This window comes from Rhinoraja longicauda, chromosome 14 (assembly GCF_053455715.1).
Source record: "Rhinoraja longicauda isolate Sanriku21f chromosome 14, sRhiLon1.1, whole genome shotgun sequence".
NCBI lineage: Eukaryota > Metazoa > Chordata > Chondrichthyes > Rajiformes > Arhynchobatidae > Rhinoraja > Rhinoraja longicauda.
Window position 1 is genome coordinate 34,264,141 of NC_135966.1, and position 12,892 is coordinate 34,277,032.

The 12,892-nt window shown below is 41.4% G+C and overlaps 1 protein-coding gene across 6 annotated transcripts in view; it reads left to right on the plus strand.

Moving 5' to 3' along the window:
* The first annotated feature begins 422 nt into the window (after nucleotides 1-422).
* Nucleotides 423-12,892, plus strand: part of LOC144600208 (protocadherin gamma-B2-like) — a 219,018-nt gene continuing 206,548 nt past the window's right edge. For 5 of the 6 annotated variants that reach the window (XM_078411703.1, XM_078411708.1, XM_078411721.1 and 2 more), the window contains exon 1: nucleotides 7,712-10,393. In XM_078411703.1, coding sequence (XP_078267829.1) covers nucleotides 7,922-10,393 — 2,472 coding nt within the window. In that variant the 5' untranslated portion in view covers nucleotides 7,712-7,921. Of the gene's footprint in view, nucleotides 2,872-7,711; nucleotides 10,394-12,892 lie in introns of those variants that run through there. The other variant, XM_078411722.1, reaches the window with a different exon arrangement.

The following is a 12,892-nucleotide window of genomic DNA, read 5'->3' on the forward strand; positions in this document are numbered from 1 at the left end:
ACATTATAAAAGTGGGAGTTTATATTCGTGGAAGAATATAACCCCCAAAAATAGTCAAAGCATCGTTTGTATTTTTCATTGAACAACCAATAATGTGAAATGTGATGTGACGACAGTACCGCTTTAAGAAGTACGAGAATGCCGGATAGCTTGAATATTATTACTTGGCATCGACCAAACAGAGGCTGGATTGTGACCGGTGATCCGGCCCGCCCGCTTTCCTTCCCATACACCATTGCGTAGATTTTGCCACAGTTGAAAGCTGAATCTCGAGCCGTGCAGCACTGAAATCCATTTGGCAGTCGGAAATCTGGACAATGGTGCAGAAATGTTGAGAAAAACCGAGAAGGAATCCTCAGATCTCAAAACGATAGTTAGTTTGATTTGTTCTCACACATTGTCGAGGGAAACAAATGTAAGTGACTACAATCGTAAGTAACAAAGGAAACCGTCGCGCCGAGACAACTGGGATGAGTTGTGCTGGAAATGAAACGTTATAAACACCACTGGCTGTTAAAATGGATATTATTGTGTTGGGTGCTCTCTTTCTGGGATCTAATTTCTGGACAGCTTCGTTACTTAATTCCCGAAGAGCTGCAGCTGGGTGCCTTTGTTGGAAATATCGCGGTTGATTTGGGTTTAGACGTGAAAGAGCTCAAGAGTCGCAGTTTCCGTATTGTGCCTGGTCCGACGAAACAAATTTTCGGCGTAAATGAGAAGAATGGCAATCTATTTGTGAAGGAAAAGATAGACAGGGAACAGATTTGTGGACCGAGCGTAGTCTGTATCTTGTCCTTAGAAACAATGATCGAAAATCCATTCCGTCTGCACGAAACTGAAGTGGAGATTCTGGATGTAAATGACAATGAACCGACCTTTTCCGAAAGCTCGATGCGCCTTGACATCTCAGAAATGGCCGCACCAGGAACAAGTAATCCGCTTGAGTGCGCTCATGACCCAGACGTAGGAAGTAACTCGGTACAATCATATCAGTTAGTCGAGAATGATTATTTCACGTTGGACGTTGAGAATCGAAATGGAAATGAAGTCATGCCCGTGTTAGTTTTAAAAAGAGCACTGGACAGAGAAAAAATATCCAGACACAGGCTACTGCTGATTGCTAAGGACGCCGGAGTCCCCGCGCGTTCAGGAACCACAGAAATATTCATAATTGTGAAAGATGCAAATGATAACTCTCCCCAGTTCTCCCAGTCCGTTTACACGGTTAACGTGATGGAAAATATGCCCATAGGATCACTGGTTATCAAATTAAATGCCACTGATTTAGATGATGGATCAAATGGAGAGATTATTTACTCTTTCCTTCGCCAAACCTCAGCTAGATTACGTGAGCTTTTTAACGTAGATGACAAAACAGGTGAAATAACGACCAATGAAAAATTAGACCATGAAGAAAGCAGTATGTTTGAATTAAATATTCAGGCTAGTGACTCTGGTCCCGTCGCAATTCCATCTTATTGTCATGTGCTCATTCACGTTATCGATATGAATGATAATGCGCCAGCGATCACCGTATCTACAATGTTTACCCCCGTTCCCGAAGATTCGGAGCCAGGCACGGTTGTGGCTTTAATCGGTGCCACAGATAAAGATTCTGGAGACAATGGAAAGTTGAATTGTCAAGTCGCAAATGACGTTCCTTTCCATCTGGATGCATCTTCTAAAAAATATTTAACACTGCACACGCAACACCATCTTGATCGTGAAAATATTTCGAGGTATGAAATCGCAATCGTCTGCGGTGATTCGGGGTCACCTCGGCTCACCTCGAAGAAAATTATTGTGGTGGAGGTTTCTGATATAAATGATAATTCGCCGTACTTTTCTCAGCCTTCATACACAGCTCACGTGATGGAGAATAATGTTATCGGGGCGTCCATCTTTTCTGTAACAGCTTTGGATCCAGATTTAGATCAGAACTCTGAATTAAACTACTCCATCGTACGGAACCAGGTTCAGACCGAGTCAGTGTTCAATTATGTACATATCCAATCAAAAACAGGAATTATATTTTCACAAAGATCTTTCGACTACGAGAGTCTCAATTTTTTTCAGATATGGGTTGTGGTGACGGACTCGGGACAGCCACCACTAACCACCAACGTTACGGTGGACTTTATTATCCTTGATCAGAATGACAACGCTCCGGTAATTGTACACCCATTACCCGATTATGGAGCGATAGTGACAGAGACAATGTCACGTTCGGCAGAACCAGGCTATCTGGTTGCCAAGGTGTCGGCGAAGGATGCGGACTCTGGCCAGAATGCCCGGCTTTCCTATCAACTTATCCAGGCCACTAATCGTGGACTTTTTACCATTTCACCAGATACTGGCGAGATCTGGACAATCCGTGGTATAATGAGCAAAGACAGTACAAGGGAAAGGTTGGTCGTCGGTGTAAAAGATCACGGTTCACCGCCACTTTCCGCTTCATTGACTATTATCTTAGCATTGGCAGACAATGATATGGAAAAACTTACTGATGCGAACGGTTCGCCTCAAGAACCAACGTTTGCAGATCTCAGCATTTACTTAGTGATATGCTTAGGGGTGACCTCGTCTACATTTCTCGTCATTGTGATTTTGCTCGCCTTTAAGGTTTATAAAGGGAGGAGTCGATTTGAGTCCCACGATTGTTTTCTGGGCACTTGCCATTGCTTTGAAACTCGCAGTTCGTTGAATGGAATACAAAAAGCCAGCAGAAATCTTGAAGTAGTTCCAAACTACGTGGAAGTATTTGGGGGAGATCCGCTTTCTCAAAGATTCCGATATGACACGTGTTCGAGCTCCGGCACTGCGAAGATGCATGCCATGTTTCCTAAGATAGACAACGCATCTGGACGGCAGGTTAGTATCACTCGCGAGAACAAATAATTTGATCTGCCAGTACAATCAGTTAAGTAGCTCTGAACAAAACATTTCAACTTTAATTCAGAGTCGCAGTCAACTCCTTAAGTTCGCAGCAAATATTCCATGCCAATCTATTTAAGGGCTAGTATGAGTGAACATTGAACACCTGAACCTTTTATCTCCATACTCTTTGGACCTGATTTTATCTTTTTTTTCGAGATAGTAATCGAAAAGGTGCATTCCCAGGACTTGTAAGAAAACTGTGGTGAGAGGATTGAATCAGTCAAATAACCAGTAATGGCGCTAAAGTAAAGTAGAACAGACTGCATTCCTCTTTTAACCATTTTTCCCTCTTGGAGGGTAGGAAATATTCAGTCATGCTTCCCCGCTCTGCATGCTTGAACTCCTTCAATCTTTTGTGCATAATATTTTGGCTATGTTCTCAGTCTGTAAATGGTCACACTCCCTCGTTGATCATTTGGTCTCGTTTACAACTTATCCCCGTAGTCACTCGTATTTACCCCATCAGATATATCCGTCCTATATTTCCTGCTTCTCTCCTCCCTTTTCAAGTTCTGATAAGGGATCTTCGACCAGAAACGTTCGCTCCGTGTTATCTCATACAGACGGCCTCACCTAATGAGTACATTAAATATTTTGTGTTATTATTTAATCTTCCGGTGCCTGTGCGGTTTTTCATGTGTATTAGAAAGAGCTGGAAGTGATAGACATATTATTCTGAGGGGAATGTCCGATGTGAACACGTTTGATGAGGTGAATTTGGGAGAAACAAATAAGTAGTATCAACTTGATGCACGGGGATGGGAAGAACGGATCAATGTAAAGAAATGAACAGACTTCCATGACAAAGGTTGTAGGCAGGTTATGATGATGAAAGAAAGCAGAAAGTCTTAAGATTAGTATTGAGAGAAGGAGCACCGGTCAAATCATTGGATGAGGGGGACAAATATAAGGGTAACTATGAGAATTCAGTCATTATATTGTACTTCATATTTAAACCGAGTGTGTTATCTGCACTAATAAAAATATCTCATACAAGTTGACTACATTACGCTGCATTACTCCAATTAAAACTTGCGCTAATTTTAGGAGACATATGTATAAAAGTACACGGCCAATCAATTTCCCAACATTGAAGAGCATTGGACAAGAACAGGTCCTTCAACCCACCTTGCCTGCGCCGACCATGATGCCAGTCTAAACCAATGCCATCTGCCTGCACACGATGTGTATCCCTCTATATCCTGCCCCTTCGGGTATTTCTCTAAATTCCTCTTAAATGTTGCTACCTATTTGCGTCTACCACTTGCACTGGCTGCACCTTCCAGTCACCTACCACTCTTTGTACAAATGGTCAGTCTCACAAATCTCCTTCAAACTTTCTTCCCTCACCTAAAACGTATGGCACCTGGTATTAGGCATTTTCTCCCAGGAATGCATTAATTTGAATATCAACACTGTCTGCCGCTCATCATCCTGTAAAATACTATCATTTCATCCTCTGTCTCCCACGTTCTCGGGAAAACAATTCAAGCAGCCTCAACCTTTCTTTATTTCAAACACGATGCTATCCAAAGATAGACACAAAGTGCTGGAATAACTCAGCGTGTCAGGTAGCATCTCAGGATAAAAAGGACGTGTGACGTTTCAGACTGAAAGTAGGGGGCGGGGGGGGGGGGGGGGGGGAGGTGGGAGGGAACTGGAGGTAAGAAAATGCCAGAATAAAGCAGAGCCGGTCCTAGAGGGGAAACAGTGAGTGAAGGTCCCAATGAACTCCCGTCGAAGAGAGGAAGAGAACCTCTTCTATGTAGGTACACCTTGAGGAGATTTCGCAGTGGAGCAGGCAAGTGTGTAGAAAGGACTAAACCACCATCTGCAGTTCCTTTCTACACACTACATTGAAAAATGTGCAGAGTTTCCCAAAATATATTTAATATATACAACTGAAATCCAACAAGAAAATATATATATAAACCATGTATATAAAACATTCTCTAAGATTGCCACGCATATAGTAAATCTGCTAATTCGTAATATAATATAATATATAAAATAGCGCATATATTTTCTTAACAGAGAAGCGGCATAAAAAGGCCCAATCATTTACAATCGGCGAAGATAATATTGCAGGGCTAAAGGTCTTGGCAGTTATCATTCCTCGCATTCTCAAAATTCTTCCCACAAATGAGAGAATTAAATGCAAGTCGAGATTTCGAAAGTTTGCAGTTGCGCATTGCATACTTCCTGAAAAGAAATGGCAAGCTAAAATGGGAAAGGATAGACTTTCCAGCACTACATGTAGAAATAAAAGCCGTTATCAGTTTCAGCGACCGCCCTTCGTAGGCCCTTAAGAGAACACTTATTTTCACTTCTGTGTCAGTGGGTTTTGGACCGACGCACGATATTTATAACGAATCATCAGTCAGTATTAATTTTGTAATATTCTATTATGACCTGAAATATTTCTTTTTTTTTTTTTTTGAGATAAATTTTTTATTGGAGATAGGTACATAACCTGTTTACATCTTTACAGTCATACATTTTTAAATTGATAATATTGTCAATTATTATTATATTGTCTCCAATACCTTTTGCCCCTTTTTTTTTTTTTAACTAGATAGAACTAAAGAAATAGATGAAGTAAAGAAAGAAAAGAGAGAGAAGAAAAATAAAAACAAAAACAAAAACAGATTATAAAGATAAGGAAAAAGTTAGTTAAAGAAGAGTGGAGAAATTTATTAAAATAACAAAAACTTCATTCGAGATATATTCGTACATTTCAAAGTATAGCATTTCATCCATTCTTTAGTCCGAGTGCTAGTCAGGTTCCTGTGCTGAACCATTCTGACCCTTTAAGTAATCAATAAAAGGAGACCATATTCCAATGAATAATTCCTGTTTATCCAACAGGGAAAATCTGATTCTTTCCACGTTTAAGGTCTCCGTCATTTCTATAATCCACATTTTGATTGTGGGGGCCGTAGGGCCTTTCCAAAATTTTAGAATTAATTTTTTTCCTGAAATATTTCTGACCATCATATTTAATAGTGCGCTCCTCGGATGGATGAGGACTAGTTCACCATTACCATCTGATGTTATCAGTTAACATTGTTTTCTCAGCCCTATCTTTGCGCAGTTAGCAAACAAACAAGATCGGAGAGCTCGTGATTATGGTGACAAGGAACCTATAGCTTTGTTCTCAGACAGAATTTATTCTCGAGCCGATGTGCTCGGATACATGGGTAAATATGAGAGATAAATTGGGGCGAAAGGTGCCACTGGAGAAGTAAAATGGGATCATAAAACATAATGCCGGTGGAAATCCAAGTCCTCAGGTGACCCGCATCCCTCCATTCTCTGCATATTCACGTATCTATCGAAAAGCCTCGTAAACTTTACAAACGTTCTTATCAGCTCCGACCGCCAACGCTGGCAGCGTTTTCCAGGCACCTGCCAATCTCCGTTTAAAGAACGTGCCATAGAAAATGCCTTTGAACTTTTTCCCTCCCCACTGAAAGCTATGCCCTCTAATATTGCACATTTCAGCTCAGTGTAAAAGATTCTCAGTACCTCCTCCAGGGAACCGACGTTCGTGTCATGAATTGACTCCGCAACCCAGTGAATAACCCATTTCGTTGTATCAAAGTTCCATATGCGCGACTCTGCAGGATATGCGCCTTCATATATGAATTCCAACCCGTTCAAGAAAGTATCACACACTGACAATTGGAAGGTAATTAGAAATATTCTCCTTCTTCATACTTTTCAAACCGATGAAGGAATGCTCGTTCCGGAAAACACCGAACGTGCTTAATATCAGCCATGGGAATACATCAGTCATGTTCCGAGTTTCTCTCGTCCAGCATCACGATACGAGTCCCGGTAATCTTTGGTTTAGTTTAGTTTATTGTCAAGTGTGCCGACGCACAGTGAAACGTTTTTTTGTTGCGTGCTATCCAGTCAGCAGGAAGACAATCCATGATTACAATCGAGCCGTCCACAGTGAACAGTTGCAGGATAAAGGGAATACGTTTAATGCGTTAAAGATAAAGTCCATTAAAGCCCGATTACAGAGTCCGAGTGTGTCCAATCAGGTAGATGGCATATCAGGACCGCTCTCTTGATGGTGATAGGATGGTTCAGTTACCTGATAATTTCAGGGAAGAATCAAGATATATTGGATTCCAATCCTTACAACTGTGTGTGTGTGTGTGTGTGTGTGTGTGTGTGTGTGTGTGTGTGTGTGTGTGTGTGTGTGTGTGTGTGTGTGTGGGTGGGTGTGGGTATGTGTATGTATGTATGTGTATGTATGTATATGTATGTGTGTGTGTATGTGTATGTGTATGTGTGTGCGTGTATGTGTGGTATTAGGGGAGGTGGGGGGTGTCATTTAAAATTCTACGCACCAATGAATGTGATTGTTAAATCAAAACAATATGTTGCAAGGGAATATCTGCACTAAAATAAATGGATGTAATGAAGCTCATATCTTGTAATAAAAGTCTCCGTGTGAAGTGTCCCATGTTTACATATTTAATGAGATGTGGATCTTGCCGGTAATTCGGTAAAACAGACACTTAACGTCGGCTGTAAGATTGTCTTTGATCTGATTTTGAAAAATAAACGAATAAATGGCCAAATTGCAAAATGAATTAGTGGTTGTACAACAATAAATGCCGCGTCCTCGCTTTAAGAAATGCGAATTATTCTGATTGGTTCAATACGAGACCTTCTGGAAACCAATCAGAGGCTACAATGTGAGTGGTGATCCGGACTGCCCCTTTCTCTTCTCATCTTTCATCAAACCAGCGGAGGACAGGGTAGTGAACTGCTGCGCACAGTCTCTCCGGCAAATGTAAGATAAATCAGATATCTTAAATTAAATGAACGTGGCGATTCTGAAAATACCCAGAGGTATAATTGGACAACACCTTTTCCGGTTAAGAAATTATATTTATTTAACCGATGCAGAGATTGTAAACGGCGCTATCGGGCCTAAACACCATTGGAATGATTCGGTGTAGAAATGAGATATAAAATAATTTGGCCGCTAAAATGGCATCTATTGTTCCACATATTGTCTTCGTGCGATGCGGTTTTTGGGCAGATTCGGTATTCAATCCCTGAAGAGCTACAACACGGAGCCTTTGTTGGGAATCTCGCAGCCGATTTAGGTTTTGACGTAAACCAGCTCAGGTCTCGCAGATTGCGGATTGTGGTCGGAACCAAGGAACAGTATTTGGAGGTAAATTTAGAGAGCGGAATTTTATTCGTGAATAGAAAAATAGACAGAGAACTGCTCTGCGGGTCAATTCTTTCGTGTGTGCTCTCGTTAGAAGCAGTGATTCAGAACCCACTTAATTTATTTCATGTTGAAGTGGAGATTCTAGATGTAAATGACAATGCTCCGAAATTTCCGAAGGACAAACTGCACCTTGAAATCTCCGAGGTTGCCGCACCAGGGGCGCGCTTTCCCGTGGAATCTGCGTTCGACCCAGACGTCGGAAGCAACTCGGTGCAAAGCTATGGTCTCCTTCCGAACGATTATTTTACACTGGACGTGGAGACGCGTAGAGGATTGGGAATTTTTCCGGTGTTGGTTCTGGAGAGTTCTCTGGATAGAGAAAAGCAATCAATCCATCGGTTAGTGCTCACGGCTAAAGATAGCGGGTCCCCCGAAAGATCGGGTACCGCAGAGATCACAGTAGAGGTACAGGACGCAAACGACAATCTACCTGTTTTCTTGCAAACGAGCTACAAGGTCAGTCTTTTAGAAAATGCACCTAAAGGGACTCTGGTGATCCATGTAAATGCTACCGACCTCGACGCCGGTACAAATGGAGAGATTGAATTCTCATTTAGCAGCCAGACAACAGTTAAAGTATTTCAGCTATTTTCTATAGATTCGAAAACTGGTGAGATTACTGTTGAAGGTTCCTTGGACTACGAAGACAACAATGTCTACGCTATTAACGTGCAAGCTGTCGACAAGGGCTCTGCTGCCGTGCCCGTATATTGTGATGTGTTGGTGGATATTACTGATGAGAATGATAACACCCCTGAAGTTACCTTGACGTCTTTGTCTAGTCCAGTTAGTGAACATGCCCCATCTGGGACTGTTGTGGCCCTGATCAGCGCAGCTGACAAGGATTCTGGCGAGAATGGACAGGTAAAATGTGAAATTGGGCCTGATCTTCCCTTCAGGCTGGAATCATCTTTAAAGCACTATTATAGATTAGTCACTCGGCGACAATTGGACCGCGAAAGCGTCTTTAAATATGACGTTATTATCACCTGCAGCGACGCAGGGAGCCCTCCACTATCTTCCAACAAAACAATCCTGGTGGAGGTTTCTGATGTAAATGACAACTCTCCGCGCTTTCCACAATCTTCCTATAACGCTTACATCATGGAGAATAATATCATTGGGAATTCATTTTTTCAAGTGACCGCCGTTGATACAGATGTAAATCAGAATGCCCTACTAACATATTCCATCGCAGAGACATATATTCAGGGCGAGCTAGCGACCTCCTTCGTTCAAATAAACTCAGAAAATGGAATCATACATTCTCAGCGGTCTTTTGACTACGAGGAACTTAAAAACTTTCAGGTCCAAATTCAAGTCCTGGACTCTGGAGTTCCACAACTCAGTAGCAAAGCTTCCGTGGATGTTATTATAGTCGATCAGAACGACAATGCCCCCGTGATCGTGCACCCAATGTCTGTGTTTGGATCAACTGTGACAGAGACGGTGCCTCGCTTCGCTGAACCGGGCTATATGGTTGCTAAGGTATCAGCTACTGACGCAGACTCCGGCCAAAACGCACAGCTTTCTTATGAAATAAGTCAAGGGACTGCTCCTGACCTTTTTACCATTTCAGCCTACACAGGTGATATATGGACCATCCGTAGGATAGAAAACCAAGATGGTAAAAGCCAACGTTTGCTGATTTTAGTGAAAGACAGTGGAACGCCATCTTTAACTGCTACAATGACTATTGCGTTGTCAGTCACGGAGAGGGAGACGGAGCTGAACTCTGGTACAAGTAGTCTCTCTGAAAATCGTGATTTAACCTCTGACTTAAGTCTTTACCTAGTAATTTCTTTGGGTATAATATCGTCGATATTCTTCGTGGTTTTAATTATCTTGGCTTCTAAAGTTCAAAGGCAGAGACTTCGTTTTGCCGATACCGGGTGCTATGTAGGAATTTGTTGCTGCTTTGAAGCAAGGAATTCGCTGAATGGGATTCAAAAAGCCAGCCGAAATATTCACCTAGCTCCAAATTACGTCGATGTCTTTGGAGGGGATCCGCTTTCCCAAAGTTTCCGCTATGAGGCATGTTCAACATTAAATTCGACGAAGAGGACTATTTTGGTTCCTAAACCGAGCATTCAGTCAACTGGTGAGAATTATATGGAGAGCGAAGCAATGGAAATAGAGAAATCCATATTGAATGCAAAGTACTCGAACAAAAGCAGCACTGTAAATGACGAGGTGAGGCAATAATAACACTCGTAAGTTTGCTTTAAATCAATATGTGCAAGTTTTGTCACTACTTTGAATGCCGGTTTAGATTGGGGCGGAGGAAAGTGAACCGATTCTGAATGCAAGCATAATGGTATAAAATTTAGCAATTGACACAATTAAAAAGAGGAAATCCGTCGGTACAGAAATGCAAGCGATGTCCATAGTCAAGAAGGGGGAACTGAAAAGAAAAGAAAAGCAGATTGAAAGAATGGAGATATAGTTCAGTAATATTGAAATGTGGCTCCATGAAAGCGTAAGACGAGGCACTAAATTGTGAAGAAATAAATAGCGTAATAAATATGGGATGGTGGCAGGTTGAGGAACTATGATTAGTGAAAGTGACCAATTCGGAATGACATCACAAAAGAGAAACTGGCCTTTGAGAAAAATTAACTTAAGTTATTTTATCGATGCAGAAAGACTGGGTGCAGTCTGAGTTCTGTTGAAAAAAGCATTGGCATTAATGGGATATAGAAATGATAAGTGAACTGGCGAAGCCATGACATATTGAATTTAGAGCGAAAAGTCTGAGATCATGCCTCCTGGCTGAAAATAACGTGGAAAGATATTATTTTCAAATGTCGCTTAGCGAACAATGAACAACGACTGGTGGTAGTGATAAATGATAATGGTACACCATCACTTTCAGCCACAGTGACCATAGTTGTCTGTTGTAGGGACTGATAGTGAAACTTTCTCCATTACATCCAATTTAACGGAAGATTCTGGTTTCATTCTTGATATAGGTCTAACCTTTGTTACTCCCTATAGATTGATTTCGGTTATTTTTCTAGTAGTTCTAATCATCCTTGCAATGAATGTTCATAAAAGCAGACATGGTGTGGTGGGCCAAAATAATTGTCCACTTGGAAGTTGCTGCTGTTAAACAACAAATTCTCTGAAAGGTATTCAGAAGGCCATTCGGAGTCTGCAAATATGGCGAGGTATTTGGAAGCGATCCTCTTTGGCAGAGTTTCCGCTGTCATGTTTTACATTGCATTTGTCATAGAGGTACTTCATGGCGTCTGAGACGCACAAAAATGAATATATTTGCAAAAAAGGCCGAGCGATGAAGAAAGCTGAGGACTGGAATAACACTGCAAGCAGTGAGGTGGGACATTCTAAAAAAGGTAACTTTGTCAAAGTGGCTTGCACGGAATATGCAGATAGCTCAAGAAAACGTCAATGCTTTGATGTAAGGCACGAAAACAGAAAATGGCGGAAACATTCAGCAGACCAAACATCATTTGCAGAAGTAAAAACAAAATATGTATTGGGTCTCACAACTGAGTGCATTTAGCATTTTCTGTTTTTGATTTACGTCACATTTCTGAAGGATGGAATTAATGTATTAACATCAGTATGCTCAACCATTTTCGTGATTTTGATGTCCTAATTCATTTGAGTTGTCGAGGCATCTTTCAGGCTAATCATGCTAATCTGCGATTAATTACAAACATTGTCGCACGGCCTTGTTAAATGTGAGAATTTGTAATACTTGATATTTTTTAACAATAGCATTATGTTTAATAATAAGATGCTTAAGATTTCCAACATGAGATGATGAGTATTTTAATAACCAAATGGTGAAACTTTGGATTCCATATATCCACACCAAGCACAGAACATTTTATTTGATACTGGAATGATTTTCCATGCAGACTACGAAAATGGGTGATCTCCTACCTCGATTTGGTCTAAGAATAACAGTCGTTGCAAATGTATAGCAGAATGTTATTTTTGATTTTCTGGTCATTAAGTTATTTTTTAATCAGCTACATTTTTTGCGCAAAATTAGAGCACATTGTATTGGGGGTAGGGTATTGATGTGAATAGAGAATTGGTGGGCAGACAGGAACCACATAGTAGAAATAAACGGGTCCCTGTCAGAATGGAAGGAAGTGTCGAGTGGGGTGCCGCAAGGCTCGGTGCTGGGGCCGCAACTATTTTACTATATATATTAATGATTTAGATGATGGAATTAAAGGTAACACTAGCAAATTTGCAGATAATACAAAGCTGCGTGGCAGTGTGAACTGCGCAGAGGATGCCAGGAGGTTGCAAGGTTACTTGGACAGTTTGAGTGAGTGGACAGATGCATGGCAGATGCAGTATAATGTAGATTAACGTGAGGTTTTCCACTTTGGCGGCAAGAACAAGGAGGCGGGTTATTATCTAAATGGTGTCAGATTAGGAGCAAGGGCAGTGCAACGAGGCCTGGGTGTCCTTGTGCATAGGTCACTGAAAGTAAACATGCACTTACAGCAGGCAGTGAATAAAGCTAATGGCATTATGGCTTTCATAACGAGAGGATTTGAGCATAGGAGTAAAGAGGTCCTTCTGCAGGTGTACAGGGCCCTGGTGAGACGACATCTGGAGTATTGTGTGCAGTTTTGGTCTCCTAATTTGAAGAAGGACATCCTTGCTATTGAGGCAGTGCAGTGTAGGTTCACGAGGTTAATCCAC